Source organism: Apium graveolens, chromosome 7 (assembly GCF_009905375.1).
Source record: "Apium graveolens cultivar Ventura chromosome 7, ASM990537v1, whole genome shotgun sequence".
Taxonomy (NCBI): Eukaryota; Viridiplantae; Streptophyta; class Magnoliopsida; order Apiales; family Apiaceae; genus Apium; species Apium graveolens.
The window spans coordinates 121,263,164-121,279,442 of NC_133653.1; the positions used below are offsets into that span (position 1 = coordinate 121,263,164).

At 36.1% G+C, this 16,279-nt stretch overlaps 3 protein-coding genes across 6 annotated transcripts; 2 read left to right on the forward strand and 1 right to left on the reverse strand.

Moving 5' to 3' along the window:
* Positions 1-786: 786 nt before the first annotated feature.
* LOC141670624 (uncharacterized) lies at positions 787-3,447 on the reverse strand. 4 transcript variants are annotated; one of them, XM_074476559.1, is made up of 2 exons: positions 2,789-3,367; positions 787-1,502 (listed from the first exon to the last, which is right to left on the reverse strand). In XM_074476559.1, exons 1-2 carry the CDS (start codon positions 3,224-3,226, stop codon positions 1,470-1,472), a joined length of 471 nt encoding a protein of 156 aa, XP_074332660.1. In that variant the 5' UTR covers positions 3,227-3,367; the 3' UTR covers positions 787-1,469. The 4 variants fall into 4 exon arrangements, 3 of the variants coding, with proteins under 3 accessions (XP_074332660.1, XP_074332659.1, XP_074332658.1); XR_012554663.1 differs by lacking the exon at positions 787-1,502 and adding an exon at positions 1,990-2,277 and having other exon boundaries at positions 2,789-3,447; XM_074476558.1 differs by lacking the exon at positions 787-1,502 and adding an exon at positions 1,990-2,270 and having other exon boundaries at positions 2,789-3,366.
* Positions 3,448-8,606: 5,159 nt separating this feature from the next.
* On the forward strand, positions 8,607-9,902 carry LOC141674020 (putative aspartic proteinase GIP2). The gene has a single exon (XM_074480746.1). The coding sequence runs from the start codon at positions 8,607-8,609 to the stop codon at positions 9,900-9,902; it is 1,296 nt and encodes a 431-aa protein (XP_074336847.1).
* A 1,486-nt stretch (positions 9,903-11,388) lies between these two features.
* Positions 11,389-13,304, forward strand: LOC141674021 (putative aspartic proteinase GIP2). The gene is made up of 3 exons (XM_074480748.1): positions 11,389-12,098; positions 12,220-12,577; positions 12,915-13,304. The coding sequence occupies exons 1-3, from the start codon at positions 11,389-11,391 to the stop codon at positions 13,302-13,304; spliced, it is 1,458 nt and encodes a 485-aa protein (XP_074336849.1).
* Positions 13,305-16,279: the final 2,975 nt, after the last annotated feature.

A 16,279-nucleotide genomic window follows, 5' to 3' on the forward strand; every position in this document is an offset into this window, starting at 1 on the left:
TATTGCTAATGTTGCACTTCTATAAATGTCATGCATTATAGATCTTTTATGAATGTGACAGATCAAAAAAGGGCTTGTCTCCAGCATTTTGGGTGTCTTAATTCTTTTATAAAAATTTAATGTTTTAGTGATTTTAATGTTTAAGATCACCATTTTACATAATGGCACCAGAAGAAAGGCAAGCTAAATACAAGATTTAGAGCTATCTTCAACAATTTCAAATTGAGCAATGCTATATACCCAAAAAAATTCCCAAAACGATTCCAAAATGACACGTGTCATCTTTTAATTCGTGGGATACACGAGGAACCTATTTCATTTATGAGTGAACATCCAATAGCACGTTGATAACTCATCATTCGGGAACAGTTTTGGAAACCGTTTTTGAGACTCTAACATTTCTCTTTTAAATTTAGAGGATTAACTTTACATGTATTAATCCAATGAGGCAAGGCCTTAAATGTGATCAGACGCGAGTTCCATAGATGCAATGCAATACAAGCCCTGCCATTTTTGCAGCAAGGACATGAGACCATTCTAGCGAGTAGCGATGCAAGTCCAAGCTGACACTCTGTTCTCCACATATGCTGAAGTCTGAAGGTGCTGAATCAATGTCAAAGTTTTGAAATGTTTTAGTAGGCCTTGTGTATAATTTTATCCATAGGACTAATTTTGATGCGATTAGTTATCTCCTGATTATTATCCCGGGATTATAATCCCATGAAACAAACATGGGCTAAGGGTAGTACATTGACTTGCATCTATAAGTAGCACTTAGTATTTATGTACTGTTAGAAACTCTGATATATACTAGCACTTAAATATGGTAAGCCTCCCTCACTCCCCACCATGCATGCATGTGTTCATAATACTAAACTGCTACTAGGCGAAACTAGGTTCTGCAACCATCTATCTTGACAGAATTGGAGACTAATCTTCTATAAATGTTGGTGTTTCTTGTAATTTGTTTTTGCACTAGTAAACCACATCTACACAACAATGTCTTCTTCTTCTTTCATTCATCACTATAGCCTAATCATCTTATTCTTGGTTGTTGCGATATTTTCAGTTGCAAGTGCTGCCAAGTCCAAATCCAGGGCCTTCATTTTTCCCATAAGGAAAGACATAAAAACTCTCCAGTACTACACCTCACTCGAAATCTCCAAACGAGAAAACAATGTACCACTAGTGCTGGATATTGCAGGCCAAAACACCTGGTTCAATTGTGACGCCTATAAATTGGCAACCTATAAGCCCATCATGTGTGGCTCTACTAAGTGTAAACAGTATAACATCAAGAATGCTGGCTGCATGATCTGCTTTGGCACTATACCTCGCACACCAGGCTGCACTATCGGTGCCTGTGCTATCTCTTCAGTTAATGGTTACACTTCTTTAAGTAGTGGTCAAAGCCTAGGAGAGGATTTCATATACGTTGTCAAAACTGATGGCAGATCAGTCGGATCAACCTACAAATCTCCCGAACCAATATTTCCATTCACCTGTTCAGATGCAGATATGTTGAGTGGTCTATCCAACGAGACGAAAGGTATGGCAGGCCTTGGAAATGGAATTACTTCATTACACAAACAGTTGTCACTACAATTTAAGATAGACCACACTTATCTTGAAAAAGACTACTATTTACTAGACAAATTCATGGAAAAAATGCATACGAGTACCGGTATCGTCAATAACAGATATGTTAGAGCACCCATAAGCTAAATGGAAAGATGCAAGGTAACAATTAAGAAGAGGATCACGAAATAGACGAAAAAGACTGCGCCACAATTACGAATAAGGATTTATAGAATATAGCAACAAAACAATAAAGCTAAGGTGATTTAATCGCAAAACAATCACTACCCTAGAGAATCCTAAACGCGGAGGGGAGAAAATATAAAGAATCACAACCCATAACAAAGACAAATAATCAACTGACTAATTCAATTCAAGCTTCAAATAAAAGATAACATCTCAGCATATAGGTGGATAACCATAAAAGTAAAAAAAATGCATCAAATAAAATTTAACTGATTTTACACTTTGCAACTATAACCAGGAATCTTGAATATTACAAATATTCTACTTCTGCAATATGATTAAACTCTGAAATAAATTACAATAAAGTTTTTTTAAAATAATACGACAAAGTAAATACAAATTAATTTTAACGAAGTTCCTCTGCATCAAAAAACCTCCAATTACTTAAGGCCAGAAGAAATGACATATCACGTACAACATATATAGACGGAGAAACTCGACTTCACCTGTATGCTAAAGATAAAATACGATCCAATTAAGGTAGCACTCTTAACAAAATATTAAATTCGTAGGAATTGTGAGCATAATTTGATCATATTGCATCTATAAGACTATTGCACATTAAATCTTGCATAAAATCTTGAGGTAGGAGGAATTGAGCATAATTTGATCGTACTGCATCAACAAGACTACAGCACATTAAATCTACCATCAAATCTTAAAACAGAATGAACGGTTAGCATAATTTGATCATATTGCATCTACAAGACTATAGCACATTAAATCTAACCGTAAAATCTTGAAGTAGTATGAAAGGTTAGCATGATTTGATCATATTGCATCTACAAGACTATAGCACATTAAATCTAACCGTAAAATCTTAAAGTAGTATAAAAAGTTAGCATGATTAGATCATATTGCATCTACAAGACTATAGCACATTAAATCTAACCGTAAAATCTTAAACTAGTACGAAACGCTAGCATAATTTGATCATATTGCATCCATACCAGGTAAACTATACCTGTGACAGTAATCCTTCAGCTTCCGAGAAACTCGACTTCTCCATTTCACTCTCAGCTCTCTTCTTCAAAGCAAGACCTTCAAGACTCCTACTCCAATCCCCAACTCCCCCTCCACAAAAACTCGACAAAAGCTGAGCAGCCTTAGCAGCAGTCCCTAAATGACTGACAAAAACAGGCCCGGGAAGCACCACAACATTAGGACCAATCCCACATTTACCAAGACACCCACAAGACTTGACAGTCAAGTCAGGTGGTGCAAGATCAGTGAGCACTTGTAGGGTTTCTATGGACCCTTTTCGACTGCAGATTCTGTGTAAACATACCCTTATTTCTTTAGGTTTTTTTAAGGGTGGTGGTGTCTCTGAGGCATTTGATCGAACAGGTTTGAGGTGTTGTAGTGGAATGAAAGTGTGAGATGCTGTTCCCAGAAAATGCATGGTTTTTTTGGACCAGGAATATATTATCCTGTTAGGAATTGGAAGGGAATGAGCTTCAGCTCGATGTTAGAGGCAAACTCGGAAATTGGATCTACTCGGTTACGTCTCGTAAATTCGATTAATCTGCTCTTTGCTCTTTCGATAATCATTTGACTTTTTGGCGTTCATTTTTAAGTGCTTCGAAGTTATAGTTAAAATAATAATTTTCAATTTTTTTTCTGAACAAAAATATGTAACTTAAAATTTTTATTTACAAATAAAAATATTAAAAATGATATTTTTCACTATGCAGTCATTATATCTTGATATGTCTGCATAAAAGTAAAACGTCAGTTAAAATGAAAAAGAAGGGGAATATTCATTTTCAGCATCCGAGTACTCGATCGAGTACTCACTTAAATTCGATCGATTTTCTCGATTTTCGAGTACACACCCGATACTTATTCGAGTTGACCTATTTTTAGATTTAGAAGTACGAGCTCGAGAATAAAAAAAATATTTTTGCTACAATTCGGTATTTCATTATTTTTCACTACTAAAATATTACAACTTGGGATTTATTTGTCAAAGTCATGATTTTTATGTTCTCATGTACGAAATAATTTATTTCTGTTGCGTCAAAAAATATTTTTTATTTCTCTAGAGCAATCATGATTTTGGGCTCCACCACAGTCCTATAAACCGGTCCAATGAAGGCCCAAGGCCCATGTAAAGTCTGCTAGTAGCCCAGTAGTACTATTAACCGGTGACTATATTCTACATATTGGGATGTTGACGAGCCAAACTGTTCGTGATTTACTCGAACTCGGCTCGTAAAAAATTCAAATTTAATTCGAAAATAATCGAGCCGAACTCAAACTCGAGCTTTTCTAATTTTCAACCAAGCCGAGTTAGAGTTTCAAATTACTCGATTTGTAAAGTTCGCGAGTTTTATTGAATCTTTATTATATTTAATTTTTTTATTATAAATATATTTTTATATAGATATTTAAATATACGTACAATCAATAACTTATATTTTTCAAGAAAATCAATAATTGTTCATTAATTCAGGGTCGCATGAATTTCTCGCATTTCATAATTGAATGTGATAATGAGATAATGTGTGACTGGGTTTTAACGTGTTCAAACTCGACTATTAAATATGTTAAGCCTCACGTTCAAATCCGAAACAGACCAAAACATGCTCAGATTAAATCAAATTGAAGTTGGAGTCACACACCGACCAACGGACTTTAAGCCAACTATAAAAAAAAATCATGGAATAATTAGTATATCACTAAAACAATAAGATTAGAGCTGTAATTCGGGCCGAGTTTCGAGCCGGACGTAATTCGAGACCAGATTAATCGAGTCGAGCCGAGCCGGCTCGTTTAGTTAAACGAGCCTAAATCTCTGCCCGAACTCGACTCGTTTAATTTCACGAGTCGAGTCAGCTTTAGCTAAACGAGCCAGTTTTAATGATTTGGACGAGCCGACTCGTTTAATTTTACACTTAATCGAGTCTAAACCTCTACCCGAACTCGGCTCGTTTAATTTCACGAGCCGAGCCGAGCTGACTCGAGTAATTAAACGACATGAAATTTCTGCCCGAACTCGGCTCGTTTGAGTCGAGCTCACTTAAACGAGTTCGAGCTGGGCGAGCTCGCGAGCCGCCCGACTCGAATTACAGCCCTAAATACGATCCAGATTTGGTTTAGGATATTGACAGTATAATACAAATATAGATGCTTTAAGAGCATTCTGGATTATCTGATCTTACCAAGTCGAGCTCACTTAAACGAGTTCGAGCGGGGCGAGTTCGCGAGCCGCCCGACTCGAATTACTGCCCTAAATACATCCATATTTGGTTTAGGATATTGAAAGTATAATACAAATATAGATGCTTTAAGAGCATTCTGGATTGTCTGATGTTACCATATCTATCCAGCGAATCAGCCAGTACAAAAGCAATTAAAAAAATAGTATCTTATATATCCCATGTGTGTAAACTTTGTATTGACCAGCTAGCTTTGCCGAGCCATGTGACAGTTTACTATTTTCTCGGTCTGATTCAACTGTATAAGGTTTTTTTTTCAATATTGGACACATTATAAGATGAATATTAAATATATTTTTAATTTTTTTTTTATATTAAACTTTAAACAAGAAAATTTTAATAAGAAAAAAAAATTAAAAACTATTTATGAAACTATATTTTAATGGAGCGTTAAAATGCAGGTCGAAGCTCTATCCCCCAATACCCGCTACTTGGTGGGATTGAGGGGTAATAAACTACTCCCTCTGTCCCATTAAGGCTCCGTTTGTCCGCCAACTTATAAATTACTTGTAGCTTATAAGCCCGTAACGACTTATCTCGAAGTGTTTGTCAACCCAATTTATAAGTTGGATTTAGCTGATAAGTTGAATGTTAGTAACAACGTACTTTTTCTCAACTTATTTTGAATTTTTATTTTTTTATTAACTTTAGTTTTACAAAATGTGTTCTAAACTATTTTTCTAATATAATAATCATGAATTGAGATAACTTTATTTATAATTTATTTATTTTTGTTCAATAAAGTAAAAAAAAATCTGATTTTTATCCAAACACTCATACAACTTATAAGTTTTTATCTACTTATCACTTATAAACACTTATTCATTTTAAATAATAAGTTACTTATTTTAAAATTTCTCAAACGGGGACTAAATTCTCTACATCACTTTTTGACACGCTTTTCAATGCTCCTTTAAAGTAGCTCCATTATATACTTTTTTATTTTTTTTTCCTGTATAAAAGTTTTAAGTTTAAACTTTTATTCAAAAAAAAATTATGAAACTATATTTATAGAAGTCTCAAAATACGTGTAAATAGTAAATGCATCGAAATCAAGGGAGGGAGTGTGTAATCACCGGCGCAACATTATATAACACCGACCGGAAAGTGGAAACTAATTTGCTAAAAATAGTAGTCTTTCTGCACTCTCTTTTTCATTACCAAAACATTTCTTGAGCAACAATACTAGTCAAATTTCAGGTAATTTGATCAGAAAATGTAAAACAGGAAATTTAGACTCGGAACGGAGGGTGCATATATCAAGTGAATTAGCTAGTACACTAACAATTAAGTCCGGTAAAGACTCCCTTACTCCCCCATGCGAGACTCTGCTTGCCCCAGCCATCAATCTTGACAGGTCTCAGGACCATTCCGTTGAGTAAAAACTCAAACCCGAGTCCTCTGCTAGCTTGAGCTATGATACCCGAAGGGTCTCAATCATCACAGGAGGCATCAAATGGAGAATTATCTTGTTGAGTTCGATCTCGTTACCCCGGAAGAGGGATCAGCACTTCACTTTTATTTTATAATACAACTTGTTCTCAGTCTCGACTCATGTAGAGTTCAAGAAACGATATCTCGTTACCCCGTGTTTTGGCTAAAATGCATTTTTTTACCTATATTTTAGATAACTGCACTTTGCATCCCCACACTATTTCGGCGCGACAAATTGCACCCTTTTCGTTAATTTTGTTAAAATTTTCAGGGGTATTTTAGAAAATGTAAATATTAAATTATTTTCAGATCTTTATTTAAGATTTATAACCCTCTAAACGATAAATTCTGAAAAAATTTAAAGAACGGAAGTTGTAGAGAATAAAAAGATCTTCTCGAAATAAAAAGGTTCAAAATTGAAATATTTATTTTATAATTAATTTTAATAAATTCAATAAGTATATATTTTATTTAATTTTGGCTTCGTAAATTTTTTGATAATTTTGAATGTTATTGTTTTGAAAAGATTTTTTCGTTCTCTATAATTTTCGTTCTTTAAATTTTTTCGAAAAGTATCATTTAGAGGGTCAAAAAACTTAAATAATGATCTAATTATAATTAAATATTTTAATTTCCTGAAATGCCCCTGAGAATTTTAACAAATTTAACGAAAAATGTGCAATTTGTCGCGCCGAAATAGTAAAGGGATGCAAAGTGCAGTTATCTAAAGTATAGATAAAAAAATACATTTTGGCTAAACCACGGGGATGCATTTTGCAAATAACTCTAATAATTTCCCGGCATCATAAGAATAATGTTGCTATATCTTTGAGATTAAGATTTGCCATGATACATAACTTGAGAGTTTTTTTGTTTTGATATTTTGAACTTGATATGCAAATTGTTAATAGAACATATCATAGATAATGGCCCGGAACATGCCATATCGCAGTAAATTACAGCAAGTGTCCATTTTCATACGTAATGTTGCTAATAATCGTATGTCCGGATCTCACACTTCTCCCCATGTGTGAATCTTGAAGATAAAGATGCTAATGTAGTACTTCTATAATTGTCACGTATCCTCTTTACGATGTTTCCAGGTTTTTAACTCGGACTTTAACGTCTTCAAACTCGACTGTTAAATATGTTAAGCCTCATGTTTAAACTCGAAACAAACCGAACCATGGTCAGATATAATCAAGCTTCTGATTTTAGGACAGTGACAGAGAGAAAACAAACATATTTAGATTCTTTCATATCTATATATATTCTGAGAATCAGGTAGTACTAAACTATTAACTCTGTATTATTATCAGCTAAGCCATGTGTCTGTGTACTAATAAACTATGTAATCTTACAGCACAGCATCTTCGTAGACAATATACTGTTAGGAATTGCCCCACATCGTTTGTGGGAGGGGCAGATCGATAAAATATATGCTGCCAGATAACTCTCTATTAGTACGAGGCCTTTTGGGAGTTATCCAAATACAAATCCGTGTGGACTCAACGCAGAACGATACTGAAGTTTGCATTGAGCAACTGGGTAACTCTGCTTGCCCTCCCAACAGCCATCAATCTTGACAGAACAGAAGACTATCCGCGCTCTCATTTGATCCTGTCTTTTTGGTGCTCGAGGAGGTCCAAGATTTAGAATCCGGCCTTACTCATGATAAATTTAAACTTTAGATCTGCTAAATTTATACACTTGCTGCAAATTAAAAGTCCATCTCATTTATTATTTTTATGACCAATTATAGCAAGGCACCCGACATTTGGGAAGTTTTTTGAGAACGTTAAAAATAATAGGCCACTTACAGAATAAGATCAAAATTTGTCACATAACTTCTTATCGTGTGCCCATGGGTACACCGCAGCAAAACCTATTACTCCCAACGGTACTTTTAGATATCCAAGTTGCAATTGAATATGGTAAAGCCTTCCTCAGTCCCATGTGTGTCCATATTAAAATGTTGCTAGGTTTGTTCAGCCATCAATCTTGAGTCAAGATTTGCAAAGACTTCTCTTCTATAAATTTTAGTCTCTCTTGCACTCTCATTCTGCACTAGTAAACCATCTTTTTACAGTAATATCTTCTTCCATTCACCACTATGGTCTAATCTTCATGTTTTTTGCTACTGCAATATTTTCTGTTTCGAGTAGTGCAGCCAAGTTTAAACAACCAAACCCCACTGCCTTTCTTTTTCCCATAAGAAAAGATACAAAAACACTTCAATACTACACTACATTAGAGATTTCTAGTCAAAACAACTATGTACAACTAGTACTGGATCTTGGTGGCCAACACACCTGGTTGGATTGTGGTGCTAAGCTATTATCGACCTTTAAGGCCGTCGATTGCCACTCCAAAAAATGTGAAAACTATGAGGGCAGCGGATGCATGCGATGTGGTACTGACCCTGTTGCAAATGTAGGCTGCATACACGATGCCTGTGGTGTCTCATACAGAAATCCATTCGAAAATAGAGAAATTAACCGAGGCCTCGGAGAAGATGCTATGTTTGCTGAGTCTACCAATGGCTTATCAGTTGGATTAAGCTACCAACTCCCTAAACCATTCCCATTCTCGTGTTTAGAACCAGAAAAATATCTTTTTGAAGGCCTGTCCAGTGTTACCAAAGGTATGACAGGCCTTATGAATACACCAACTTCATTACATGCACAATTGTCAACACAGTTCAAGATACCTCATAAATTTGCTCTTTGTTTGCCTTCAACATCTGATTCTAAACTTGGTCACATGTTTATTGGTGGGAGGCCTTACACATTACCGTATCATAAAGACATTGGCAGAGAACTGATCACCGCGAAACTTGTCAGTTACCCTGTCAGCACTGCAGTTTTTTATACAATAGGTGACCCTTTGGACAAATATTACATAGATGTTAAATCTGTCAGCGTTGATCATAAACTTGTCTCTTTCAATTCTTCTTTGCTATCCATCGACAAAGAAGGCACTGGGGGCACTACATTAAGTACTGTCACTCCTTACACACAATTAGAGACATCGATTTATAAGGCTCTTGTTAGCGCTTTTACTAAGGCTGCAGCGTTCAGGAAGATGAAAAAAGTAAAACCAGTGGCACCCTTTGGAGCATGTTACAAAGCTAAATCTATAGTCCAAAGCCAGTCAGGACCTGTAGTGCCATACATCGATATTAATCTGGGAGGGAGCAAGCAGCATTGGAGATTTTACGGTGCCAATTCGATGGTCTCAGTCAAGAAGGACGTTTTATGCCTGGCATTTGTCGATGGAGGGCCATCTCAGTCTTCAATCGTCATAGGAGGCCATCAAATGGAGAATTATCTTATTGAGTTTGATCTCGTTACCCCGAAAGTGGGAATCAGTACTTCACTTTTGTTTTATAATGCAACTTGTTCTCAGTCTCGACTCATGTAGAGTTCAAGAAACGATATCTGGTTATAAATCCCCAGCATCATAAGAATAATGTTGCATTTCGTCCAAAAAAGTACATAAACTTGAGATTTGTTTGTGTTTATATTTTTTATGTGTTGGTATTATTACAGCATAAACATTAATAAGGAATCTGTTGATATAACATGTTATAGATAATAAGGTCGGGTCTGGTCAGGAACAAGCGATAAACTATCCAACATGCCATGTCGTGGTAAATTATCGCAACTGTCCATCTTTATACGTAATGCTGCTAATATTCGTTTGCCCCAAAATTTACAAGATAACGTGACCGACAAAAAACCAAATCTGATCTTATCTTGCCAATAAAATAACCAACAAATAGCTAGCAGAGTAGACAACTATATATGGTAAAGATTTCACACTTCTCTCCATGTGTGTACCTATGTAATTTAAATTATGCTTTCCCAGGCATCAATCTTGAAGATAAAGATGCTAATGTAGTACTTCTATAAGTGTCTGCATTGTAGATATTTTATGAATGTAACAGATCAAAAAAAGGGCTTGTCTCCAGCATTTTGGGTGTCTTAGTTCTTTTATAAAAAATTTAATGTTTTAGTGATTTTAATGTTTAAGATCACCATTTTACATAATGGCACCAGAAGAAAGGCAAGCTAAATACAAGATTTAGAGCTAGATTCCAGAATTCAAACTATCTTAAACAATTTTAAATTGAGCAATGTTATATACCCAAAAAAATTCCCAAAACCGTTTCCAAAATGACACGTGTCATCTTTTAATTCGTGGGATACACGAGAAAACTATTTCATTTATGAGTGAACATCCAATAGCACGTTGATAACTCATCATTCGGGAACAGTTTTGGAAACCGTTTTTGAGACTCTAACATTTCTCTTTTAAATTTAGAGAATTAACTTTACATGTATTAATCCAATGAGGCAAGGCCTTAAATGTGATCAGACGCGAGTTCCATAGATGCAATGCAATACAAGCCCTGCCATTTTTGCAGCAAGGACATGAGATCATTCTAGCGAGTAGCGATGCAAGTCCAAGCTGACACTCTGTTCTCCACATATGCTGAAGTCTGAAGGTGCTGAATCAATGTCAAAGTTTTGAAATGTTTTAGTAGGCCTTGTGTATAATTTTATCCATAGGACTAATTTTGATGCGATTAGTTATCTCCTGATTATTATCCCGGGATTATAATCCCATGGAACAAACATGGGCTAAGGGTAGTACATTGACTTCCATCTATAAGTAGCACATAGTATTTATGTACTGTTAGAAACTCTGATATACACTAGCACTTGAATATGGTAAGCCTCCCTCATTTCCCGCCATGCATGCATGTGTTCATAATACTAAACTGCTACTAGGCGAAACTAGGTTCTGCAGCCATCTATCTTGACAGAATTGGAGACTAATCTTCTATAAATGTTGGTGTTTCTTGTAATTTGTTTTTGCACTAGTAAACCACATCTACACAACAATGTCTTCTTCTTCTTTCATTCATCACTATAGCCTAATCATCTTATTCTTGGTTGTTGCGATATTTTCAGTTTCAAGTGCAGCCAAGTCCAAATCCAGGGCCTTCATTTTTCCCATTAGAAAAGACATAAGAACTCTCCAGTACTACACCTCACTCAAAATCTCCAAACGAGAAAACAATGTACCACTAGTGCTGGATATTGCAGGCCAAAACACCTGGTTCAATTGCGACGCCTATAAATTGGCAACCTATAAGCCCATCATGTGTGGCTCTACTAAGTGTAAACAGTATAACATCAAGAATGCTGGCTGCATGATCTGCTTTGGCACTATACCTCGCACACCAGGCTGCACTATCGGTGCCTGTGCTATCTCTTCAGTTAATGGTTACACTTCTTTAAGTAGTGGTCAAAGCCTAGGAGAGGATTTCATATACGTTGTCAAAACTGATGGCAGATCAGTCGGATCAACCTACAAATCTCCCGAACCAATATTTCCATTCACCTGTTCAGATGCAGATATGTTGAGTGGTCTATCCAACGAGACGAAAGGTATGGCAGGCCTTGGAAATGGAATTACTTCATTACACAAACAGTTGTCACTACAATTTAAGATACCTCACAAATTTGCTATTTGTTTGCCCTCTACCTCTGAATATGCACCAGGCCACATGTTTATTGGCGGGGGGGCCATATTATTTTCCACCATATGGTAAAGACATTGCCAAAGAATTACTCACCACATCACTAGTTCAACACCCCCTTAAAGTGAGGGGTTTTGGAATAGCATTTGATCCTGAATTCTTCTATTATGTAAATGTTACATCGATTAGTGTCGATCATAGACTTGTCTCTTTCAACAATTCTTTGTTATCCATCGGGAAAGATGCTTGGGGTGGCACTGCTTTAAGTACTACTACTACTTTCACAATACTAAGAGATTCCATCTATGAGGCTCTAGTTAGTGCTTTTACCAAGGCAGCAGCATTCAGAAAGATGAAAAGAGTAGAATCTGTCGCGCCCTTTAGAGCATGTTATGAGTCTAAATCAGTAGCCAGAAGCCAGACAGGACCTGTAGTGCCTTATATAGATATTGGTCTGGCAGGCAACACACATTGGCGATTTTATGGTGCTAATTCAATGGTCTCGGTGAACAAAGATATCTTATGCTTGGCATTTGTGGGTGCACCAGTTAGAACTAGTTCAATTGTCATAGGAGCATATCAAATGGAGAATTACCTTATCGAGTTCGATCTTGAATCCTCAAAGCTGAGAATTAGCACTTCACTTTCATTTCAAAATACAACCTGCAGCCAGTCCCGGATCTAGACTTCAAGGAAATAGCCCCTAGCAATATAGCTTGTTCGAGTCCAGTGAGGACTTTGGATGAATAAGACTGTTGAGTTTCTTTTCAACTTTGTTTTTCTTCAGAATTAGTCATGTCATTTGTACTTGATTTTGTTGAAGTGCTGATCAGAAGGCATAACTATTTTCAAGAACAATGATAATGTTATCTTTGTTTAATAAGGTCCTCTATACAGTTTTTGTTAGCGCTTTTACTGAGGCTGCAGCTCATAGGAAGATGAAAAGAGTAGACGGACCCTTCGATGTGTGTTTCAATGCCACAAACATACAGAAAAGAAAGATAGGACCTGCAGTGCCACATATAGATATTGGTCTTGCAGGGGGCAAGAATGAATGGAGACTTTACGGTGCCAACTCAATGGTGTCAGTGAACGAAGAATTATTATGCCTGGCATTTGTAGATGGAGGATCATTACCAAGAACTTCAGTTGTCATAGGAGGGCTTCAACTGGAGAATTATCTTATCGAGTTTGATCTCATTTCTTCAAAGGTAGGGATTAGCTCTTCACTTTTAACTCGAAATACAACATGCAGCCAGTCTAGAGTCCTGTAAATTTACTAGAAGTTTGTTCACTGGATAAGACTGTTCAATTCTTTTGACATGTTTTCCTCAGTTTGTAACTTTCCTGAAGTGCCTGTTGATGAATATTAGTTTGATGCAGTTTAAAGTTTAAGACTGGTCTAAAACGTTTTTGTAAAATAATTAGTGGACATAATTTTGGAAATCAATCTAGTAAAAGAAAATATTAGAACACATCTTAGTAGATATCTAGAACTTTTCAAGTTAGTATGAACCTTAAGTGACATTAAACAAAGATACATTATCATTGTTCTTGAAAATAGTTATGCCTTCTGATCAGCACTTCAACAAAATCAAGTACAAATGACATGACTAATTCTGAAGAAAAACAAAGTTGAAAAGAAACTCAACAGTCTTATTCATCCAAAGTCCTCACTGGACTCGAACAAGCTATGATGCTAGGGGCTATTTCCTTGAAGTCTAGATCCGAAACTGGCTGCAGGTTGTATTTCGAAATAGAAGTGAAGTGCTAATTCTCAGCTTTGAGGATTCAAGATCGAACTTGATAAGGTAATTCTCCATTTGATATGCTCCTATGACAATTGAACTAGTTCTAACTGGTGCACCCACAAATGCCAAGCATAAGATATCTTTGTTCACCGAGACCATAGAATTAGCACCATAAAATCGCCAATGTGTGTTGCCTGCCAGACCAATATCTATATAAGGAACTACAGGTCCTGTCTGGCTTCTGGCTACTGATTTAGACTCATAACATGCTCCAAAGGGCGCGACAGATTCTACTCTTTTCATCTTTCTGAATGCTGCTGCCTTGGTAAAAGCACTAACTAGAACCTCATAGATGGAATCTCTTAGTATTGTGAAAGTAGTAGTAGTAGTAGTAGTACTTAAAGCAGTGCCACCCCAAGCATCTTTCCCGATGGATAACAAAGAATCGTTGAAAGATACAACTTTATGATCGACACTAATCGATGTAACATTTACATAATAGAAGAATTCAGGATCAAATGCTATTCCAAAACCCCTCACTTTAAGAGGGTGTTGAACTATTGGTGTGGTGATTAATTCTTTGGTAATGTCTTTACCATATGGTGGAAAATAATATGGCCCCCCGCCAATAAACATGTGGCCTGGTGCATATTCAGAGGTAGAGGGAAAACAAACAGCAAATTTGTGAGGTATCTTAAATCGTAATGACAACTGTTTACGTAATTAAGTTCTGCCACACCTTTCGTAAACCTTAAGGTGTTAGAGGAAGACCCCAATAGGATCATATATTTAACATTGACCACTGCTTAAAGAAGCGTATTCATTAACTGAACTGAGAGCACAGGCGCCGATATTGCAGCCTGGCGTGCAAGGTACAGTACCAAAGCAGATCATGCAGCCAGCATTCTTGATGTTATACTGTTTACATTTAGTAGAGCCACACATGATGGGCTTATAGGTTGGTAATTTGTAGGCGTCGCATATGAATCAGGTGTTTTTGCCAGCAATATTCAGCACTAATGGTACATTGTTTTCTCGTCTGGAGATTTGTAATGAGGTAAAGTATTGGAGTGTTTTTATGTCTTTCCTTATGGGAAAATAAAGGCTTCAGGTTTGGACTTGGACTTGGCTGCACTTGAAACTGAAAATATCGCAACAACCAAGAATAAGATGATTAGGCTATAGTGATGAATGAAAGAATATATTTTCAGAGTGTGATGAATGAAAGAATATATTTTCGTATAGAGTTGGTTTACTAGCGGGGCGGATCCATAAATCAAACTCCGGGTGACACGGTCTATATTTTGTGAATATAGAAGATTAGTCTCCAATTCTGTCAAGATTGATGGCTGAAGAACCTAGTAGCAGTTTAGTATTATGAACATATGCATGGCGGGAAGTGAGGGAGGCTTTGCCATATTTAAGTGCTAGTGTATATCAAAGTTTCTAACAATCAATGTACTACCCTTAGTGCATGCCAAGGGTTCACTTGTCTGCTAAGTTTTTCTCAATGCTTCATATCATTTGGCCTTCAGGAAGAATGGTGTTTACATGTATAACCTGTCTGTTATTACTCCTTCCATTTTTAGGCTTATTAAGAAATCATTGTAAAATTCAGAAAAATGTTTTTGGCTTAAAAGTTACGTTAGAGTGCAGTTAGACAAAATAAGTTCCCATATTTTTAGGAAAAACTGTTTTCAGCTTTTACGGGAAGCAGATGTTGATTTCATTATCAAACCTTACCAAAAAAAGTATTATTATTTTTATTTTTTTACATCAAAATATATACATATCAAAAAAATTACCAAACGGTCATCTGATTTTTACAATATCACTTTTTCTAAGGGCACAACTATCTTTAACAACAATTTCAAATAGAGTCGAAATGAGTAGACGACCCTTGAACGTGTGTTTCAATGCCACAAACATACCCAAAAGCAAGACAGGACATCCAGTGCCCCATATAGATATCGATCTTGCAAGGGGGTAAGAAAGAACGGAGACTTTACGGTGGCAACTCAATGATGTCAGTGAATGAAGAAGTATTATGCCTGACATTTATAGATGGAGGAAAATTTCCAAGAACTTCATTTGTCATTGGAGGGCATCAATTAGATAATTATCTTATCGAGTTTGATCTCATTTCCTCCAAGGTAGGGATTAGCTTTAGCTCTTCACTTTTAATTCTAAATACTACTTGCAACATTTTTTAGACATGTAAATTTTCCAAAAGTGTGTGTTGTTAATATATATACTAGGTGTTTGATATTAGGGCTGTCAATGTATCGGATCTGGTTTGGATCAACCTTGATCCATATCCTGATCTTATAAGTGATCTTATAATAAGTAGAAGTACTTAAAATGATCTCATCATTGTTTGTCAGTAATGGTCAAACGTATGAATTAAAAAACACACACAAACAAACCAATTTTAACTAACAGAAGAGGCATTAAACACACAAGTATGCATATCTAGTGTAGAGCCAAGAGTTTCAACC

Coding starts and splice junctions, on each gene's coding strand:
- LOC141674021 (XM_074480748.1), top strand. CDS start 11,389: ATGTCTTCTTCTTCTTTCATTCATCACTATAGCCTAATCATCTTATTC. Junction 12,099..12,219: donor ATATTATTTTCCACCATATG/GTAAAGACATTG, acceptor TACATCGATTAG/TGTCGATCATAGACTTGTCT. Junction 12,578..12,914: donor TGGCATTTGTGGGTGCACCA/GTTAGAACTAGT, acceptor TTGTTTAATAAG/GTCCTCTATACAGTTTTTGT.
- LOC141674020 (XM_074480746.1), top strand. CDS start 8,607: ATGTTTTTTGCTACTGCAATATTTTCTGTTTCGAGTAGTGCAGCCAAG.
- LOC141670624 (XM_074476557.1), bottom strand. CDS start 3,226: ATGCATTTTCTGGGAACAGCATCTCACACTTTCATTCCACTACAACAC. Junction 2,440..2,788: donor CTGAAGGATTACTGTCACAG/GTATAGTTTACC, acceptor TTGTTGATGCAG/TACGATCAAATTATGCTCAA.